At 52.3% G+C, this 22,503-nt stretch overlaps 1 protein-coding gene across 1 annotated transcript; it reads left to right on the top strand.

Moving 5' to 3' along the window:
* The first annotated feature begins 5,377 nt into the window (after window positions 1-5,377).
* On the top strand, window positions 5,378-20,980 carry PEAK3 (PEAK family member 3). Its single transcript, XM_032775202.2, has 4 exons — window positions 5,378-5,624; window positions 9,904-10,046; window positions 11,025-11,719; window positions 18,912-20,980. Exons 1-4 carry the CDS (start codon window positions 5,440-5,442, stop codon window positions 19,950-19,952), a joined length of 2,064 nt encoding a protein of 687 aa, XP_032631093.1. The 5' UTR covers window positions 5,378-5,439; the 3' UTR covers window positions 19,953-20,980.
* Window positions 20,981-22,503: the final 1,523 nt, after the last annotated feature.

Raw genomic sequence — 22,503 nt, 5'->3', positions numbered from 1 at the left:
ACAAATCAGCCACAGCCTAGCGAGCGCTGTTCCCCACATGGAGGGATTCATTTGGCTCACCCAGTTCCATCCATCTCGGAAATCCGGCCACACCCAGTGCACGTGATGATCGAGAATTATAACAGGGAACGGTAATTTGTTATCTGAGTTAGTCTTCCCCACACGAGCATGGAGAAAAGATGGTACCCAGGTGGCTGCTCCACAGTTTACAGGGCAGTTAGTGGTGTATATCTCTGTTAATTATCAACAGTCCGTGCAAGAGCCGTGCAAGGACAGATCAACATCCCGTGCAAAAAGAACAGGCCAAATCCTCCTCCCTGTAGTGCCACTGACTTCCCTGGAGAGCGGAGCGTTGCTGTGTACCACTCCGCTCTCTGCTGCCATGTCTCTCAGTCTGGCCTGGGGAGCAGCAGACACGGAGCTGGGCAGCACCTGGGCAGTAACATTCACAGACTTGCCAAAGAGGATGAGACAAGTGGCCCAGCTAGACTCTGTCCTGCCTCCTGCGGTGGCCAGCACGAGATGGTTCCCTGCACGAGATGGTTCCGTGTCACAGTTCAGGACAACAGCACCTGTATTTCCCGCTTGTGGGCCAGCAAAGGCATCAGCTCGAGGCTCCCAGCTCCCCAGCTGTCACCTCTCTGAGGTGGAAACTGCCTCTCTTCTCTTGACCAGGATATTTCCAGGCTATCCAAGCAGGCCTGCTTTGCTTTTCTCCTCAGCGCTGGTAAACAAAACAGTGTAACTGCCACAGCTAAGTTAGCACCCAGCTCTTTCTAAGCAAGCCCAGTTTTTCCTAAAGTAAAAGTATTGCAGAAAAAAATGAGCTTTACACAAGGAAAAAGCCTACACACATGCTAATAAATTTACAAGGCTCTGGCCGGTGCACAGTTCTTCCCACCCCACTTAGGGGGGCTTCTGTGTTTACAAGTTCACAACAGCTGTGAGATTAGAGCCAGCACCCTCCTGAATCTGTGAGTTTCTCTTCTATGTCATCTGGCCCTTCTGATCCTGGGAATAGGTAATTCATAGACAAATGTCCCCTCCCCAGGGCAAACCCTCAAAAGATCAGGATGGAGGAGGGTATTTGCATCCCTCTCCTCCCAAGTCTTTCCTTGGAAACCTGCTCAATTAATAGTTCGCTCTGGCCTTAGCCCATAGGTGCCAACTCAGCACTCACCAGCCACCCACCAATCAGCTGTTCGGTGCCCCCCACTGATCCCTGCCCATCAGCTGTTTGGTGGCGGGCGGGCGGTGCTGGGGGGGAGGAGGCGGAGCAGGTGCAGGAAGAGGCAGAGCGAGGGTGGGGTGCGCTCAGGGAAGGAGGTGGAGCAGGGGTGGAAAGAGGTGGGATGTGGGTGGGAACTGGGGGAGGGGGTGGAGTGGGGGCAGAGTGGAGGTCTTCGTGCAGAGCAGAGGAGGAGCACCCCGCTTGACAGAGGACAGTCAGTTCCTGCGCCTTAGCCTGTAAAGAGAGTCCTTTGAAGTTCATAACACTTGCCAAGGTTTACATTAGTCATGCCTTCTAGACAAATTACATACAATCCCACAATAACACACAAACATCTGCATTGTTCATACCATTGAGAGACTTAAACTTAATTCAGGAAGGTTTATCCAGGACACTGTAAGACGTTGTCTTCAGGAAGAAGGTGAATAATAGGAGAATGAGAAAAGTGTACGAAAGAGTGAGCAATACCGAGAAAGAAGATCTATTTCATCTCTCAGAAACCAAGAAAAAGGACATTCAATGAGGAAATTGAATTAAAACTCATGAAAGGAGAAACATTTTCAAACAAAGCCAAATTAGCCTGTGGAACTGATTGCCACAAGATATCATTGAGGCCAATGATTTAGCAGGATCCAAAAAAAGAACTGGGACTTACAGTACATAAAGGGAAGACATCTAGTTCCACTGATAGCAGTTTGGAGGGAATATAAACGCTCATGCTTCAGGGCAGAAAGCCACCTGTAACTATGGGGACTAGGAAGAAGCTTCTTCTATGGGCCAGTTAATCCATTACCATCTCACCTTTATAATTTCTTGCGCCTTCCTCTGACGCACCTAATATGGATCACTTCTGGAAACATAGATGTTACAGGTGAAGAGAGCTAATAGACCACCCAGTCCTTGTCCCTGGGAGCAATGCAGGATTGTTCCCTTGGGCACATTTTCCAGTGCTAACCCCTGCAACTGATCCACATCTGCCCTGGGGCACGAGATCTTTTTCTTCAATGGTTATTCCTCTGCCTAAAATTATCCAGCCCTTTATGAAATCCAGGTGCAGCATTTGACTCACTGATCACAACTCCCTGTTTTGTGAAGAGGTCGCTAACATGTTAAAATACAATTTGTCCCGGGAGGAATTTTTAGTCAGATGTTTCTGTTAACAGCTATTTAACGCTAATGTCTGGGAACACTTGTGAGAAAGGATATCTTTGTTAAAGACTCAACACCTCCCCAAAATGCCAATTTAGCTTCCAGTCCAGATCTCTAGTCATCCATGGAGGAGCTCTACTCAGAGCTGGAGCACCTCCTTCTGGCTGCAGCTGGGGATTAGCTCTGCCTGGCTGACGCCCCTTCCTGCAGTTGCACTCTGTCGCTCTCTCGGGACTCAGCTGCTCCCGTTTCATGGCTTGGCCCTCTGGTCAGGTCACAGTGGTTTTCCCCGTCAGGGAAAGTCACATGCATCCAAGTTGCTCTGGACTCCCTGGACTGTTCCAGGCAATCTTCTCTTTCACTGCCTGTTTAATGGTGCCACTTCTCCAGTGGTTATTGGGGGATCCCAGGTGCCCTCCACACTGCTTTCCAGCCCAGGGACTCTACAAGTAACACTCAAGGTCTGCACAGTCCTATCCCTTACTGCCGTATCCCTGGGCTTCTTCCTACCTTGGCTTCTCGTGCTGACAGCAACTGCAGTCCCTCTCTGCAGCCCCCTTCTTCTCTCAGCTTCTGGGCTTTATACCGACCCCTCCTGGCCCTGTCCAGCTGCACCTCCTCTTTGATTAACCCTCATTATACTCTGGCTCCTCCTCCAGGTACAGCTTTGGGGATTAATTGACCCACCTTTCCATCTTTTCCCCTTCAGGCCTTGTGAAGGGTGGACACCCCATCACAGATCTCCATCAAACACAGGGAAGACAAAACTCAATATTCCTAACATAAGAAAAAAACATGCAGAATTTTTTTAAATAACCTATTAAAAGCCATTAAGCCTTCCCCTGCAGTGCTGGGAACCCGCTACTGTGAGAGAATCAGAAAGGGAAACTAACCAGCTGGCTTCCACTCTCCACACTGAGTGAAAGCCAAGCAATAAGAAGAAGAAGGTCAGGGAAAATGTGGGACCCTTACTGAATGGGGGAGGCAATCTAGTGACAGATGATGTGGAAAAAGCTGACGGACTCAATGATTTTTTTGCCTTGATCTTCTCAGACAAGCTCAGCTCCCAGACTGCTGCACTGGGCAGCACAGTATGGGGAGGAGATGAGCAGCCCTCCGTGGTGAAAGAACAGGTTAAGGACTATATAGAAAAGCTGGACATGCACAAGTCCATGGGGATGGATGAAATGCATCCGAGGGTGCTGAGGAAGTTGGCTGATGTGATTGCAGAGCCATTGGCCATTATCTTTGAAAACTCATGGAAATCAGGGGAGGTCCCGGACAGTTGGAAAAAGGCAAATGTAGCGCCCATCTTTTAAAAAGGGAAGAAAGAGAACCCGGGGATGGAATCATGTGCACCCCCTCTTAATTTTTCGTTGCCTCACTGACTTGGAATCATGTGCACCCCCTCTTAATTTTTCGTTGCCTCACTGACTAGGAAGGTGATCAGGAACAGTCAACATGGATTCACCAAGGGCAAGTCATGCCTGACCAACCTGATTGCCTTCTATGATGAGATAACTGGCTCTGTGGATATGGGGAAAGCAGTGGATGGACATGATATATCTTGACTTTAGCAAAGCTTTTGATATGGTCTCCCACAGTATATTCTTGCCAGCAAGTTAAAAAAGTATGGATTGGATGAATGGACTATAAGGTGGATAGAAAGCTGGCTAGATTGTTGGGCTCAACAGGTAGTGATCAATGGCTCAATGTCTAGTTGGCAGCTGTATCAAGCGGAGTGCCCCAGGGGTCGGTCCTGGGGCTGGTTTTGTTCAACATCTTCATTAATGATCTGGATGATGGGATGGATTGCACCCTCAGCAAGTTCGCAGATGACACTAAGCTGGGGGAGAGGTAGATATGCTGGAGGGTAGGGATAGGGTCCAGAGTGACCTAGACAAATTGGAGGATTGGGCCAAAAGAAATCTGATGAGGTTCAACAAGGACAAGTGCAGAGTCCTGCACTTAGGACAGGAAGAATCCCATGCACTGCTACAGGCTGGGGACTGACTGGCTAAGCAGCAGTTCTGCAGAAAAGGACCTGGGGATTACAGTGGATGAGAAGCTGGATATGAGTCAGCAGTGTGCCCTTGTTGCCAAGAAGGCTAACGGCATATTGGGCTGCATTAGTAGGAGCATTGCCAGCAGATCGAGGGAAGTGATTATTCCCCTCTATTCGGCACTGGTGAGGCCACATCTGGAGTACTGCATCCAGTTTTGGGCCCCCCACTACAGAAAGGATGTGGACAAATTGGAGAGAGTCCAGCGGAGGGCAATGAAAATGATTAGGGGGCTGGGGCACATGACTTACCAGGAGAGGCTGAGGGAACTGGGCTTATTTAGTCTGCAGAAGAGAAGAGTGAGGGGGGATTTGATAAAAGCCTTCAACTACCTGAAGGGGATTCCCCAAAGAGGATGGAGCTCGGCTGTTCTCAGTGGTGGCAGATGACAGAACAAGGGAGCAATGGTCTCAGGTTGCAGTGGGGGAGGTCTAGGTTGGATATTAGGAGACACTATTTCCCTAGGAGGATGGTGAAACACTGGAATGGGTTCCTAGGGAGATGGTGGAATCTCCTTCCTTAGAGCTTTTCAAGGTCAGGCTTGACAAAGCCCTGGCTGGGATGATTTAGTTGGGGTTGGTCCTGCTTTGAGCAGGGGGTTGGACTAGATGCCATTCTGAGGTCCCTTCCAACCCTGATAGTCTATGATTCTATGAATAAACAAACTGCACGCCTAGGAAGTAGCTTTGTAACACTCTCTGGTTTATAATAGCGTAAGGTGTCGCAAGCAATACAGATAAGGAAGGAAATGTAAATTAGTGGGGACAGATTTGTTCCTGGTGTAATTCCATTGCCCTCACAGCGACACCAAGGATGAGTTTAACCCACGGCTTAGTTTAGCCCTGCAAGATGTTTTGAAACGTAGTTTGACAGAACATCCTCCTGTAAGCACTGTGGTTATACCAAGTGCTGTGAAAGCCCATTCCCCACTGCAGCCCCAGCCTCAGCCACTTCTCCCTGCAGCAAGAGTTCTGCCGCAGCTTCAAAGCCTTCCCGATGTCTGATAGCCGCGCAGCCCCACTCCTGCTGCCCCAGCAAACAAGCCCAGAAAGAGAAGGTGATGGGAATCAGAGCGCTGGCCAAAGAGATGATCCACTCACCACAAGGATGGTTTCGGAAAGGAAGGACATGCCGGAGTCGGAGCCAGCGGCGCCCCCACCTCTCCCAGGGAAAACACAAAGGTAACAGATTTTCCTGCTGTACTAATGCTTCTGAGGCCTGGCATCTCCCAGGTCCCCAAAGTTAATCTGTAGATTTTCAAGGCCAGAAGGGACCGTTTTGATAATCTAGTCTGATCTCCTGCATAGCAAAGCCCTGAGAATTTCACCTAATCACTGCATTCGAGCCCAATAACTTCAGGAATCAATAAGAGCAGAGAGGCAGAGGGAAGGGGGAAGAAAGGTGTTTGCAGTGAGATCACAAAGGGTTAGAGATCGAAAAGACCAGAACGGGGTGTGGACCAGAACCTCAGACTCAAATATCCCTAAACTTTGGGGTTGTCAAATTCCAGCCCCCAACCTTTATCCAAATGTTGGTACTAGCACCTCTCTCTATGAACGAGCAAATCTGAACCCTGCACCTGGACACCACTGAACTCCAAATCTGTTCCATGGGCTGACTGATCTCACTGGGAAGACAATGGGAAGCTGAGGCACAAAGAGGTTAAGTGACATACTGAGGATCACAAAGCAAGTCAGTGGCTGGGTTTTGGGTTGCGGATTCGCCATGATTTCTGTGATGGGGATGAAGTGAATCCCTCCCTCTGGGTGCTGTCTAACTCAGGCCTGCTGAGTTCAGCAGGGAAGTTTGGTGATTTGGACACATGTCCACTGGGGAGGCTACACGCCCAAACTCACATCACAGAGCTCTCAGAGCAGCTGCCTGTGGACACTGCCAACTGCTCAGCCTGGATTGAAATCGGCGAGCTGGAGGCTCTGAGTCCCTGCTCTACCGTGCAGTTTGAACAGTGGGGGTGGGAGAGTTCTAAGAGCCATTGGGATCATCCTTCCCAGCTTTTCCAGCCCAGCCCACTGATGCACAGGACGTGAAGGACCTAAGGATCCGTTAGGAGACTGAAAAATCCCTGCCACGTCCTTTTGATTCCAGGGGCACGAGTTTCATCCTAGAATGAACCTGGCTAATGGGAGCTCCTTATCAGCTCACGGGGTGGTGGTAGCCCCCATAAACTAGGAGCAGCTTGCTGTCTCCAGCATCCTTCTCCTCAGCCAAGCTCCGAGGCCTGCTCTGCAAAGCCCCGTCTAGGAATCTGCATGGCTAATATTTCGCAGGAAGCACCCTCCCCTCCCCTCCTGTCCCAGGCCCTGAGCCTCCTGCTCAGCAACCTCTGGAGGTTAAACATCTGGGATGAAATGGAGGTGAAGGACTAAGCTGTCGAGCGACGTGCACAGCTAAAACAGGGGAGAAACAGTTGCAGAGGAAATCTTGTAGCACGCAGGGATAGGGCATGTGCACAGGCCCGTAGTATACACACATGTGCACACAGGGGTCCATGAATGTTTGCAAGTCCAGGAGTGCTGCTGGACCACGGCACATGGACCAACAGGAGCCTGCCCAGATCATGTTCTACACCAGGGGGTCTCAACCTTCTCAACCTGTGCCACAACACCTGTTTTCTGCATGTAAAAGCCAGGGCTGGTGTTAAGGGGTAGCAAGCAGGGCAATTGCCTGGGGCCTCATGCCACAGGGGCCCCTGTGAAGCCAAGTTACTCAGACTTCTGCTTCAGCCCCTGATGGCAGGGCTCAGGGCTTTCTGCACTGGGCCTCGGCGAGTCTAACACCAGTCCTGCTTGGCGGGCCCCCTGAATCCTGCTCACAGCCCCCTAGGGGGCCCCAGACCTAGGGTGACCAGATGTCTCGATTTTATAGGGACAGTCCCGATTTTTGGGTCTTTTTCTTAAATAGGTTCCTGTTACCCTCCACCCCCTGTCCCGATTTTTCACACTTGCTGACTGGTCACCCTCCCCGGAGCCCTGGTTGAGAACCACTGCTCTACACCATTCTACTAACCTTCAGCAATTCTCACAAGCACCCCCAGAAGGTAAAGCAGCATCAACCCTACCATTTCACAGATTTTTTTGGGTGGTGGGGCGTGGAGGGGAAGAAGAGAGGTGAACAGATGTGTCCAAGATCATGCTCCAAGTTAATGGCTCCCCATCCCATACTCTCCCCTTTCGACAAACTGCCCCAAAATGTGCCTCTGCTGCAGCACCTGCTCCTTTCCCCACACACAGAATTTTCAGGAAGACGTCTGGTTAATGTGCAGGGAGCCTCCACCCCATGGGGAGCCGGTGGCTGCTAAAAGCCCCGTTGCCATCTGTGGTTTAACAGCCCTGATCACACTTCCCCTGCTCTAGTAAAGCATCTCACTTCAATTCCTCTTGCAAAACTTCCCCCGGTGGGAGCTGTTTGCACGAAGCGCTCAGGCAGTGCGGGGGCCGCAGCAATGACCTGGTGGAAAGTCAATTACGGAGCCAGCCAAGGAACAGCTTGGAGGTGGCCTGGTGAGCCCAGAGTCAAATAAGGACTCATTTAAAAGGCTCTTCCATTATCTGGTGCTTTCAAAAAACAAAAAAAAAATAAAGGGGCCAACCTGATCCCTAGTGCAATCCCCTGGGCTTCCCCAGGGGGGTGGATCTGGCCCAGCATGTGGAGAAGTGTTTGCAGGATTTAAGGTTTGTTAAAAACAAACAAGGCCCAACAAACTGCTGGCTTCCTTGAAAAGTCCCCAGTTATAACCATAGCCATAACAGGGTGGGGCTAGGAACTGAAACTGCCAGAGACTCTGGCTCTGATCCAGGGAAGGGATCTGGCTTCTGTATTTTGCTCTCTCTAGCAACCACCTGAAAAGTCTTGACTCTCAGCCCAGAACACGCCTTCCTGTTACTCGTCCCACTCCTCCCCAGGCTGCAGAGGGCCCCCTCCTCTCGCAATCTGATTTTCTACAGCCAGCTTCCCCTCCAAACCTGAGTATTTTGTTGGGACATTTAGAGCCCTCTAGAGCTCATTGCTCCCAGGGGTCCCTTCACCCATTTAATAAGGGTGTGGCACGCACAGGAAGGCTGATGAGGGACTGCTCCCAGTCACGTGACATTTCAGGACTCCAGACCTACCTTGGTCCCCTCCCTATGGCAGTAGTCTGACTTGCACACTGATTCGAGGTGCTGCTGTAACTGTATGGACGTGACTGGGTCTTCCCATGTGTCCACCTTCAGTATGCTCCCAGCCTGCGATACACCCACCCGGAGTCCGTCCACGGGAGGGGGCAGAGGAGAAAACAAGGCCACCCTTCCAGGGTCTGCTAATGGCCTGGATTCAACCCCAGAGATGCACACAAATATCCCCTGCACAGTGAGGGGAGAGGGTAACAGAAGTATGGATCAGGATGCATGACTGTAGCGCCCTATGAAAAGTGTGTGAATGAGAAAGCAAATTATTAGTCTGCAGAAGAGAAGAATGAGGGGGGATTTGATAGCTGCTTTCAACTACCTGAAAGGGGGTTCCAAAGAGGATGGATCTAGACTGTTCTCAGTGATATCTGATGACAGAACAAGGAGTAATGGTCTCAAGTTGCAGTGGTGTAGGTCTAGGTTGGATATTAGGAAACACTATTTCACTAGGCTGGTGGTGAAGTACTGGAATGGGTTCTCTAGGGAGGTGGTGGAATCTCCTTCCTTAGAGGTTTTTAAGGTCAGGCTTGACAAAGCCCTGGCTGGGATTATTTAGTTGGGGTTGGTCCTGCTTTGAGCAGGGGGTGGGACGAGGTACCTCCTGAGGTCCCTTCCAACCCTGAGATTCTATGATTCTATGAAAAAGCTGGGTTAGAGAATGTCCCACTCCAGCCTGAGCGCTCTGCGGGGCTCTGCCTTTAAGCAGAGTTGTTGGAGCCAGGCTAGTCCCAGGATATTGGCGAGAAAAGGCAGGTGGAGCAATATCTGTTATTGGCCAACTTCCCTTACTCAAGCTTGGAAGCTCGTCTCTTTCACCAGCACATGTTGGTCCTGAGTGAGGCGCTGTGGCCTGCAACGTGCAGGAAGTCAGAGAATAGATTATCACGATGGCCCCTTCTGACCTTAAGGTCTCTGAGTCAGAAATAGGGTGACCAGACAGCAAATGTGAAAAATTCGGATGGGGGTGGAGGGTAATAGGATCCTATATAAGAAAAAGACCCAAAAATCGGGACTGTCCCTATAAAATTGGGACATCTGGTCCCCCTAGTCAGAGATATTCCCTCTCCCGCCTTGGAATTTGTGCCTATGCTGCCATCTACTGCCGAGAAGCAGCACAGACAATGGCAAAGCTGGCAGACTTTCAGGCCCCTTTGCAAACTGGAGGCCCTCGAGCATCACCCGCTTCCTCTTTTCTTTAGTTTCTCTTTTGCTGGCAGAAAATGGAGGAAACTTTGCTGGGAGTTTGGCCTAACCTCCCCTTCCCTCCCTACAGAGATCTCATCCCAGCCAGAAGAACAAGCAGCTCTCAGCTCAGCTTGCCTGGCTCTGCTGAGCCGCCCTCACCAATGCAGGCCGCAGGGGCTGGCAGCTCTGCCCAGCACAGAGCCCAGGGAGATCTCATTTACAGCAACATAGGTGAGTGGCCTTCAGCAGAACTCAGAGGGAACTGGGCCACCAACTCACTGGCGCAGAGCTGGGTGCGGCTAGCAGCTGTTGGCCAGGTTTTCCCACGAGCTTGGCCCAGGGGGTGAACGTGGGATGCTGCGCATGATGGTCGCTCTCTTGGCCGACACGGTAGGGATCGAACCGGGAACTTGGCGAGAGCGATGCATGCATTGCTACAGCCTGAGCCGAAGCTGTTTAGTTAGGGCCTGTAACCGACTCGTATCCCTTGTGGATTAGGCACAGAGGGCCCATAACACACACTGAGGACTGGATCACACCGAGCACTTGACAATCTGGCCTCCCATGCAGTTGTGGTTCTTCCCTCTTACTTTAGCCCTCCAGCTCTGAGTCCTGGTCAGTACTTCAGTGCCGTCCAGAGGAAAAGCTCAGGGTGGGGCTGGTGATTTCGCAGGGGGAGTTAGGCCTTTTGTACCTGGAGAGGTGCAGGAGGGTGAACAATAATTGCTCTCTCAGGGTCAGTGGGACAACAAGGGGGGCAAATTAACCCCTGGATTTGACTGGGTGTCAACATGCTGGCACTAACTGTGAGCTGTCCTGCAAGCTGAGAGTTGCCACCCAGCCATGACCCCTCCCTGGAAATGCCCCCATGCCACAGCTCCTCCATCCCCCGTCTGAACCCTGGGCATCCCTTGCCATCTCGCAGCTTGTAGGCTAGCAGGCAGCAGTGAGCGCAAAGGAAGGATCAGAATGTGGTGGTGGAGATGAGGCCAGTTGCTCTGGAAGGTGCATTGCAGATAGAAGAGGCAGCAGGGAAGATGGATCAGAGATGCTTCCAGGTGAAGGACCTATTGGGGTTGGGGGACCGAGGCCAGGGATGCAGACTGGAGCTGCCCAGTGTAGGCCCTTGCAGACTTACTGAGCACCTGGGAAGCATCTTGAGGTTGGAAGTGGTGGCTGTGTAAACCTGTAATTGTTATTCTCATGCAGGGGAAATGCGAGCACACTTGGTGCCAGCCAAGGCATGCCGAGGGGAGTCACCTGAAAAGCCCATGTCTGAGGCTAGCTGTGATCCTCTCCCTCCACCCCTGCCAAAAAAGCAGCTCAGCAGAACCAGGTCCTTGCCCGAGATGCAGACTCATCACTACTACCCGTGCAAGAGTGCCCACTTCCCCACACCGCACTCTGTCCACAACACCCTGTATGAAGTCTCCACTCACAGCAGGGGAGGCAGCCGCAGCTACTCTGAGTCGACGGAAGGACTTCTCTGCAGCCCTGAAAGATACTTGCCTAAGTCCCAAAGCCTGGGTGAATCTGAGCCCTGGGACGCCCTGCGTAAAGCTCACCCTGTCCCTGTCCCCGGGCACATCACCACGGAAGAACTGACGTTCACCACTCCCGATGGGGAGCTCGCCCACTTCTTCGAGGACCTGGCGAGCACGGCCAACGTCTATGAGAAGATGATGGGGTGCCACCTGGCGTCTTTGATCCATCTCACGGCACGGGCACAGGAGATCCTGGGCGGAAAGGAGGAGGAGCAGCAGCTGACGGGAGCAGAGCTTGCAGGAAAGAAGTGGGCAGATTTCACACTCTTAGACAAGGAGCCATGTTGTGAAACAGGAGACGCCTGGTATTATCGTGTTTCCTGTGCCTCTGAGCAAGCCCAGCAAATATTCGCAGCCAAGGTAACCATAAATATTAGAGATGGGGAAAGACCTGAGTCAGGGCAGCCCTGATCCGTGCAGCTCACCACCACCACCACAAAGTCTGACAATCTCAATGAAAAATAGATTTCTGGTCCCAAGGAGCTCATCCCTTGCTGCTCCTTACTAGTTAGGTGTGGGGATTAGACAGTATGGTCTATTGGGTTAGACAGGCCTAGGTATCAGGAAAGTTGGGTTCTGATGCACTGGGTGACCTTGGAGAAGTTACTGCCTCTCTAAAATGGAGGTTACGATTCTGATCCCACCCTAGTGCAAGTGCTTTGCGATCAATGGGGAAGGGTGATTGATTGATTTTATGGTGAAAATCTGCTATTGGTGACTTCCTCAGGATTGCCATGGCAGTCAGCTGTGCTGGGGCCCAGCAGCAGTTTGTCACTGCTGGGGGGAGGCGTGGCAGCAGGAGAAGATGAACCACGCTCCACTTTTCGTGCCACCACCCCAGTACGGAAGACCAAAAGATCAGCTGGAGCAATCAGAAGCTCATGCTGTATCAGAAAGACCCAGTCAGATGCTCCCCAGACCTTTTGGGGAGGCATCAGTGATTCTTTACATGGTTCTCAAAAGGATCATAAAAAACCAGTGACGCTTTTCCCTTATAATGAGTTGACAGATGGTCTTGATTTTCAATGTCGCAACATGAACGAGTCCATACTGCTGGGCAAAGGTGCCCCAGGAAGCCCTCTACCCCCCTTCCACCGTCCCCAGTGGCAGTTTGACCTGAGTGCAGGATGAGTTTCAGTTACAACTGACCTGGGATGGAGTTGAACTAGAGATGAAAGGGTGCAGAGCCGAATCCCCAAACTCCTCAGGCATACAGGCCCCTCGGTGGACTTTCTTTGTCCATTATTGTCTGTGTTGTGTTATCCAGCCAGTTGTTCTTGGCCTCCAAGGGGGATCAGATAGTGTTAGAGTGAAGAGTGGAGGGGTGTGGCTAGTTGGTTCCCCCCAGCAAAGACAGGCTGATCCAGCTCGGGCGGGGTGCGTGTGTGTGTGAAGGGGAATCCCATATCATTTACAGCCATCCTGGAGGGTAGTGGTGTCTTTTCACCAGGAGCATCACCCATGCTAATGGGGGGTTCCAGGCAAAGCAGAGACTGGAACCAAGATAATCAGACTTGGGGTTCAGTGGGGAGGCTCTGGGGTTAGCCGAGAGGACCTGCAACTCAGACCTCAGCAGATGATGGGCCGTTTTCAGGGAGTAGAGCCCCAGTTCTGGGCACTGAACACGTGAAAACCTGGCCCAACAGGCTGCAGTGATATCAGCCAGCAGCAGGTGCTGGAAGGCAGCCTGGGGCAAAGGGAGTCAGGGTATATTTACACTGCAATGGGGAGGCATGACTGCAGCACGGGTTGATGTACCCCAGCTGGTTCCATCAATAGCAGCATAGCCACAGTGACACAGGTTGTGGCCCAGGTTAGCCCCCCAGTCCATGCCCAGGATCCTAGGTGGCATCGTCCTTGGGCAGCTAGCCTGTGCTACTGCAGCTACCCTGCTAGTGTTAGCGAGCTAGCACGATCAAACTAGCTTGGATACGTCCACACACACTGCAATCACATCGCCTGCCTGCAGCCTGACGCGAGAAAATGTGGTCACAGCCTGGCCTAACAGTCCGGGGTAACAGCTTGGAGTGAGACCCAGTGCAGCCTTCATCACACACTGAACACCCCAGGTCTGGGAATAGCAGCCCACGTTTTGATGCCTAGCGTTAATGGCCGAGCCAAGTCGCACGTTCTCGGCAGCTCACTGGAAACAACCAGGAAAATTTCACAAGCATTTACGATGCTCTCCAAGGCTAGGTATCAGGGTGGTGGGGCAGGTGGACGCTCCTGCAGTGTGATTCTCATGCATCCTGCCTGCTGTCATCTGACTTAGCTGCCTCAAGCCAAGTTCATCCCTGGAGGAACAACACTGGCTTCCACCAGGGACAGATCAGACCCCATGAATCTGTTGCACCCACGGCCGGCTTTAGGTCTATTCCACCAATTCCCCCGAATCGGGCCCCGCACCTAAGAGGGCCCCGCGCCCAGTGAGAATCCCTTCCCTGGCTAGAGGCGCCTTTTTAATTTTTACTCACCTGGCGGTGCTCCGGGTCTTCAGCCGCACTTTGGCAGCGGGTCCTTCGCTTGCTTCGAGTCTTCAGCGGCACTTTGGCGGTGGGTCCTTCAGTGCCGCTGAAGACCTGGAGCGAGTGGACGACCCGCCACCTAAGTGCCGCCAAAGACTTGGAGCACCGCCCGGTGAGTACAAGCCCCACATACTTTCTTACGTGTGGGTTTTTTTTTTTAGTCATCCCTGCCCGGACCCCATAAAAACTGTTTGAATTGGGCCCCGCACCTCCTAAAGCTGGCCCTGGTTGCATCTGTTGATGCCAAAAGTTTATAGCCCTGAAATGAAGTGAACTCAGTTCATGTGCCCTCCCTGCCCCTTCCCCCAATACTTCTTCCTCTTCTCTGTTCAGTTCAGAGAAGAGACAACAGGGAAGGGTTAGGTGGGATTCCGCTGTGGGACCAGGCACCGGAAACTCCAGATAGGAATCAACAGACTGACAGGCTCAGCCGCAGCTCCCAGCGCAATGCTCCAAAGCTGCCCCCCACCCCATGCTCCGCTGGAGTTGTTAACAGAGCCAGAGGCTGGACTGGGGACCTCCAACCTGTGTCTGGCCAGGAGCTGAGCTGGCAACTTGCCCAGAGACTTGGAGCCAACAGAGCAGGTCACAGTGGGCAATATTAGCCTTCCCATAAGGCAAGTTTCTTCCAAACCCAATGTTACTAGAGATGAAGGTGGTAGCTGGCCGTGTGCTGCATCCTATCATCATCATCCCCTTGTATATTACAGTAGCACCTGGAGGTCCCCTGGTGCTAGGCCTGATCACACTCAGGGGGAAATATTCCTTGCCCCAAAGAGCTTGAGCATCTGGGCCTAAATGTATTTAGGCAGCCAAGACCCCTAGATTTCACTGAATTCTGCAGTGGTCCAGGAATCGCACAGCAATGTTAATTGATCACAGCACTGCGTCGGCAGATGTGACCTTGCAACATTTTTAGCCTGCACTGATTGATTTTGTTCTCTGATGTGTGCACACAATTAGTCTGCTAAAACCCATGATCTGATTGGAGTCGCTCCATTCACCTGCCCTCACCCCATCTATTTGCTGCTTCTCCCTGTGACTACTTGTCCATTTAGTCTGTAAGGCTCAGGTCTCACAGACTCATAGACTTTAAGGTCAACAGGGACCATTGTGATCATCTAGTCTGACATCTTACACACTGCAGGTCACACTTAGCCAGAGGTCAGGGGTCTGTTTCAGGAGTGGTTGAGTTCCTCAAGTCCTCAAATCATGGTTTAAAGACTTCAAGTCACAGAGGATTCACCATTTACACTAGTTTAAACCTGCAAATGTCCTGTGCTCCATGCTGCAGAGGAAGGCGAACCTCCCTCCAACTGCTCCCCCCAGGTATCTGGGCACCCAACTGCTATTGAAACCAGAGAACAAACAAAAAAATCCCAAAACAATCAGTACAAGCTAGAAATGTTCCAGGGTCCCATCAATTAACATTGCTGTGCAATTCCCAATCCCCTGCTGAATTCAGCAACGCCAGTCGGAGTTAGGCACCTAAATACCGTTGAAGATCTGGGCCTTACAGACTAAGTGGGTAAGTAGGAACAGGGAGAAGAAGCAAATAGAAGGGGCTGAGGGAGGGTGGATGGAGTGACTCTAAGGCAGGGGTGGGCAAACTTTTTGGCCCAAGGGTACATCTGGATGGGGAAATTGCTTGCAAGACCATGAATGTAGGGCTGAGGCAGGCAGCTGGGGTGTGGGACGGAGTGTGGGGTGTGGGAGAGGGTTCGATGCACAGGAAGAGGCTCAGGGCAAGGGGTTGGGGTGCAGGAGGGGTGCGGGGTGCAGCAGGGGACTCAGGGAAGGGGGTTGGGGTGCAGGAGAGGTGCAGAGTGTGGGAGGGCACTCAGGGCAGGGGGTTGGGTGTGGGGTGCAGGAAGGATGCAGCAAGGGGCTCAGGGCAGGCTTTCAGGCTCTGGCCTGGTGCCGCTTACCTTGAGCGGCTCTGGGGTGGCAGCAGTGTGCATCGGGGATAAGACAGGCTCCCTGCCTGCCCTGGTCCCGCGCTGCTCCCGGAAGCGGCCAGCACCACGTCCCTGCAGCCCCTGGGGGTGAGGTGGGAAGAGGGCTCCGTGCGCTGCCCTCACCTGCAGGTACCTCCCCTGAAGCTCCCATTGGCTGTGGTTCTCTGTTCCCAGCCAATGGCAGCTGCAGGGGGCGATGCCTGCAGGCGAGGACAGTGCGCTGAGCCCTCTGTACTCCCCCCTCCTCCTCTTCCCCCTCTCATCCATGGGTCGCAGGGATGTGGTGCCAGCCGCTTCTGGGAGCAGCGCGGGGATGGCAATCCCGCTAGCCGGATCCAGCCCGTGGGCCATAGTTTGCCCACCCCTGCTCTAAGCGGATGTCTACACAGCAATTAAACACGGGGAGCTGGCTTGGATGAGCTGACTCACGCTCATAAGGCTCAGGCCAAACATCTATACTGGATTTTTACAGCCCCATGATCCAGAGTCAGCTGACCCAGGCCAGCCCCACTCCTGCCATGGGTCTTATATTCCAGTGCAGACATACCCTTGGATCTCAGGAGCAGACACTTCCGCTTGCCCCCTGGCTAACCGTTATTAGCTGGCTATGCTCTAAAGGTATCCCTGTGGAAGGGAGCCTTGAGCAGGGATTCAAAGAATAGGTTAATGGCTGCAAATGCACTTGAATCACCGCTGGACTAGTAACATACTTCATGGTTGATTAAGGCCTCTGTAATGGTGTGGGAAGGGGTGCCCCCTTGGGTCAGGGTGTAACATTGCTTTTAACCTTGGCTCCAGCACCTCCCGCTGGCTGCTGCTTCTCACTGGGTCTTCCATGGCTTGGCCCTCCACTAAGTCAGATACACATTTAAACCCTTGCAGGGGATCCAGAAGGTCCAACTGAAAGTTCCCAAAATGTCCCCATACAAAGGAACCTTCAGTTCCCCTTCTTGGCCTTCCCTTTGGGCCAAGGCTTCATCCCCACCCTGGGCTCAATATTCCTTACATTGGGCTTGCATGCCCCCTTCCTCAGGGGCTGGCAGAGGAACCCAGGCTCCCTGCCCTCCGCTGTGGATTCCCCACCTGGGAACATGCCTGTACAGTAACTCCTCACTTAACGTTGTAGTTATGTTCCTGAAAAATGTGACTTTAAGCAAAATGATGTTAAGCGAATCCAATTTCTCAATAAGAATTAATGTAAATGGGGGCGGGGGGGTAGGTTCCAGGGAAATTTTTTTCACCAGACAAAAAACTATATATGCTATAGATATATACACAGTATATGTTTTAAACAAACAGTTTAATACTGTTCACAGCTATGATGATTGTGAAGTTTGGTTGAGATGGTGGAGTCAGAGGGAAGGCTATTTCCCAGGGAATGCCTTACTGCTGAATGATGAACTAGCTCTGGCTGAGCCCTCAAGGGCTAACACATTGTGGCTAATGTAGCCTCTCACACAAGGCAGCACGAACACGAGGGAGGGGAGACAGCATAGCAGACAGAGACAGACACACACCTTGTGTGGGGGGGGAGAGATGCACACTGCCCCTTTAAGTAAGCTATCTCACTCTTAATTGCATTGTTTGTCAGTGGATCAGGAAGTTGAGACAGCAGCTGCTGCCCCAAGCTCTCTCTGTCTCTCTCCCTCCGTGTCCCCTCCCTGCTCTATATGGAGAAGAGGTAAGCAGGGTGCAGGAGCAGGGAGGAGGGGGACACCATGACATTATCGCCCCCTTTCCTCCCTGCACAGCAAGCAGGAGTCTCTGGGAGCAGCTCCAAGGCAGAGGGCAGGAGCAGCACATGGCAGTGGGGGGAGAGAGAGCTGAACTGCCGGCAATTGATAGCCTGCTGGGCGACTGCAGCACAGGGAACTTAGGGGAGCAGGGAGCTGACAGAGGGGCTCCCAGTCCACCCTGGTTCCAAGCCCCCACCAGCTAGTTGCAACAGGCTGCTCTTCCTGCAAGCAGTCAACAAAGCCGGCAGCTGCCAAATGATGTTAGAATCATAGAATCTCAGGGTTAGAAGGGACCTCAGGAGGTATCTAGTCCAACCCCCTGCTCAAAGCAGGACCAATCCCCTGCCAGAAAAGAGCACTGCACAACTTTAAACAAGCATGTTCCCTAATTGATCAGCAACATAATGAAACAACATTAACCGGGACAACTTTAAGTGAGGAGTTACTGCATTAAGTGCTTCTTCAGACACGCTGCTTTTTCCTTGGGACATTTCCTTCCTCTCAAGCATCCTTGTGCTATTTCTCCACAGCTGGTGCTTAAAACAGCCCCCCTTTAAGGTTCCCAAGCCTCTAGCTTCTCCCTTCTGGGCTGGACTAATAACTCTTCCTGTCCTTTCAGGCTCTGCCTTTCCTGTCCCTACCTCAGGCCCTTCCCCAGGGGAGCCAAACCTACTCCTGCGGTGCTCCTTCTCTGTTGGTTTTTGTCTTAGGAGGCTTTCCCTCACTGCCTTCCTTCCTCAGGGACTCTGGCAGCTTCTGCTAGGAATCTTCCCTGCTCCTTACAGGCTCTAGTTCAAGACTTCCCCCACAGGAGCCTATGGCTGCTGCTGTCTGTGGGTCCCCATCCACAGGAGCCTGAGCTACTTATTCCCTGTGTTTCTGCAGAGGAGTCTAGCCTTCCTCAGAGAGAGAACATTCCTTCCTCCTCTCAACTGAGCTCCATTAGCTCCTTGAAAGCCCAGGTGCCAAAGGGACCTTAGCTAGCATCACCCCTCTGACCAGAAGGCAAATTAGTTAATCACCCTCCAGCTGCAGAGCATGACTCTAATTGGTTATTTCCCTTTCTAGCAAGAGACAGGAGTCTCCCTCCCACAACATAGTCCCCCTGTGTTATACTGCATGTCAGACCTAATTTGTGCATCAAGATGTCTCCAATGTGTGCAGCAGATCTGCCCTGAATTCTGTGGCCAACTGGGAATCACACTGCTTTGTTAAGTGACTGCAACAGTGCCTTGGCTGGTGTGACCCTGGAAGTTTTCAAGCCTATATTGATTGATTGTGTTCTCTTTATCACGTTCGGCTGACTGAGCATTGCTGGTTCTTGCCCTAACAGGTCCATAAATCCCATCCCTGCAGTCTCTCTGTACAGATGTCTGTAGGGGCTCATTTCAACATTCAGCAAGTGTTTGGCTACTTCGTTGATTCCCTCCCTAAGGACCTCATGCCAGTGAAAAGGCCTCAGAAGCTGGGTCATTTCTGTCCTGGAGAACATGAGGAAGCTGTTTCTACCAGTGCATCCCTTTCTCTTAACCAAGTGGCCATCTCTCCTGAGGTTCCTTATCAAACCCTGGCTGATTTTGTGAAGGGATCACGAGATCTCCACAGCTCCAGGCCTGGGCACTATGAACGCCTGGCTTGCCTCCTCCTGCTGCAGTTGTGTACAGGGCTGGAGCACCTCAAGCAGCAGAAGGTTGCTCACTACAACATTCACATGGAGAACCTGCTCTTGGTGCAGTGTCCATCTCCTCATCTGGGCCAGCAGGACAAAGATCCATCTGCAGAGCTGTCGCTTCCAAGGTTGGTCATCAGCAACTTCTCTAAAGCTATAGGAAAGAAGACATCTACTTCTGTGGCCCGAGATCCAGACCGAGTCAGCATGGCCCCCAAATGGCTCTCTGTGGCTCACTTCCAAAATGCAGAGGGGTTCCAGGTAGGCATATTGGTCTATGAGATCTTGCATCAGCCCAACCCCTTGGAGAAGCCCTCAGGATTCAGGAGCGGTGACCTCCCTGCTATCCCAGCCCTGTCTATCTATTCATGGGGGCTCCAGAACCTGGCCACCCTGCTTCTTCACCCAGATCCCCGCATGAGTGTGCCCATCGAACAAGCAAAGAACATGCTGCAGGTCTTGCTATGGGGACCACGCCAGGAGCTCTTTGCCAAGAACCAAATCACTCTTGTCTTGCTCCGGAACTGGGTAGCGATTAAAAGGGTGCTGCTGCTGCTGAAGTTTGCAGAGAAGGTGTCTGAGGCAGAGGTTACCATACGACTGGAAGAGTGGCTGTGCTGTTTGTACTTCACAGAGACCACCGAGCACACGCTCTTCCACACCCTCAGGATTATGCGTGCTTCAGAAAGCCCTGGAGCACGTTAGACTTAACAGCTTATACATCAGTTATGAAATACGTAGATTCACTGAGCCCTAAGATTCATCTCAGCTCTTCATTCTTCAGAAGAAGAAACGCTGAGTTTTATGCAGCTAACCTGGGGTGGGAGCTGTTAGACTTTTAAGACTCAGGTCCTATTTCCTCTAAAGTTTCTGTGGTACTTGGACTAAGAATAAGGCCAGAGGGGCCAGGTACAGCTGGCCTGCCGCAGGTGGAGCTCTGGGGTGGAATGTACCTCCCTGCTCCCTGACACACACACAGACTAGGCAGATTGCTCAGCATCTTGCATCCATTAGGGACCCAGTCCTACTCCCATTGACTCACACAGCAGCACAGCCAGATCCTAAACATCTGCCATGAGGTATGTCTCGTATGTGTCTCCAGGATAAAACTCAGGCTGTTTACTAGTCATATCCCTGCCCTCTCCATGCCCCCTTTGTGCAAAGTCTTCTTCCCCTTCCCTTCAGGTTCACACCTCCTTTCTGTTCCTGGGAACTCCAATGACACACTATTTACACCTCTAACCTCCTCCTCCAACTCTTTTGTGATTGTTCAAAATAAGATGGAGCCAAACTCCCTAGTAGACAAATCCCCACAACTGTGCACTCTATAGTGTAGTCTTACCCTTGGTTTAGGCTCCTTCTGCCGGTTTTCAGTCCATGAAGCAATGTTTTGTACCCAATTCCCTGCAGTTTTTCTGGGAAGACTTTCTTCCTTAGGGCCAAATGTTCCCATACTTACTCACCAGGTCATCTGAGTAAGGGTTACAGGATTTGACCTTTAGACACATAATCTTCCTGGAAGCATCCCCCTTCCTCACCCCATATCCACTAATTCGGTCATTTTGTTTAAAAAATAGACTCCAGTTTGCCTTAAAGGTAAAGTTATTAAGGAGAAATATGATGCATCTGATAGACTTATTAAAAACTGATTGCTGCATAAGCATTACCATGGAGAATGTATTTCAAAGAGAAATTTACCAACCCTATAGCAGAAACCTTCAATAAAAACAGGATCCTGCTGCATCTTAAATGCTGTCCCTTTAAATTCTTACTTTTTATGACATTAGTACTCCGCATGAGCTGTCCAGGGAGAAACATAAAGCCAAGCTTCACTGCTCTGTGAGTAGGTCTAATCGCATAGATAGTATGATGAACAGTTTGGATCTGTTTGTGGCTACCTCATGTGGGTGCACTGGTGGAGAAGGACTTCAGAAAACCAACCAACCCAGAGCTCACCATCAGAATCAGCCTGCAAAGCATATCTGTGGATGATCCTGAAGGCCTGTGAAGCTGCCCAACCAGCAGCAACTGCATGTGAACTGTAAATCCCTACTTTGGGTGTGAGGTCTGTGTTTGGACTCGCTAGGCCTCCTTGTCTGCCTGGCAGTCTACAGGCTGCTTCTCCATGTTGTTGCAGCTTTGAATGTAAAACATTAAGCCAGGTTCAGGTTACCCAAGCAGTGAGCAGAAACAAAAGCCAACAGTGTACAACCCCCTGGGCGTTAGGGTGCCTGTGGACGCTACGGAAGGCGTTAGGGGGCCTCTGGACCCGGAGTTGGGCGTTAGGGGGCCTGTGGATGCTACAGAAGGCGTTAGGGGGCCTGTGGACCCGGAGCTGGGCATTAGGGGGCCAGTGGACGCTGCAGAAGGCGTTAGGGGGCCTGTGGACGCTACGGAAGGCATTAGGGGGCCTGTGGACGCGGAGCTGGGCGTTAGGGGCCCTGTGGACGTGGAGCTGGGTGTTAGGGAGCCTGTGGATGATACGGAAGGCATTAGGGGGCCTGTGGACCTGCAGCTGGGCGTTAGGGGGGATGTGGATGCTATGGAAGGCATTAGGGGGCCTGAGGACGCGGAGCTGGGCGTTAGGGGGGATGTGGACGCTACGGAAGGCATTAGGGGGCCTGAGGACGCGGAGCTGGGCGTTAGGGGCCTGTGGATGCTACGGAAGGCGTTAGGGGGCATGAGGACGCGGAGCTAGGCGTTAGGGGTCCTGTGGACGCTACGGAAGGTGTTAGGGGGCCTGAGGACGCGGAGCTGGGCGTTAGGGGGCCTGTGGACACATCAGAAGGTGTTAGGGGGCCTGAGGACGCGGAGCTGGGAGTTAGGGGGGCTGTGGACCCGGAGCTGGGTGTTAGGGGGCCTCTGGACGCTACGGAAGGCGTAGGGAGCCTGTGGACCCGGACCTGGGCGTTAGGGGGCCTGTGGATCCAGAGCTGGGCGTTAGGGGGCCTGTGGACGCTACGGAAGGCGTTAGGGGGCCTCAGGACGCGGAGTTGGGCGTTAGAGGGCCTGTGGACGCTACGTAAGGCGTTAGGGGGCCTGTGGACCCGGGGCTGGGCGTTAGGGGGCCTGTGGACGTGGAGCTTGGCGTTAGGGGGCCTGTGGACACTACGGAAGGCGTTAGGGGGCCTGTGGACCCGGGGCTAGGCGTTAGGGGGCCTGTGGACGCTACGGAAGGCGTTAGGGGGCCTGCGGACCCGGAGCTGAGCGTTAGGGGGCCTGTGGACGCTACGGAAGGCGTTAGCGGGCCTCTGGA

Source organism: Chelonoidis abingdonii, chromosome 11 (genome assembly GCF_003597395.2).
Source record: "Chelonoidis abingdonii isolate Lonesome George chromosome 11, CheloAbing_2.0, whole genome shotgun sequence".
Taxonomy (NCBI): domain Eukaryota; kingdom Metazoa; phylum Chordata; order Testudines; family Testudinidae; genus Chelonoidis; species Chelonoidis abingdonii.
This window is presented reverse-complemented; position numbering and strand designations above follow the sequence as displayed.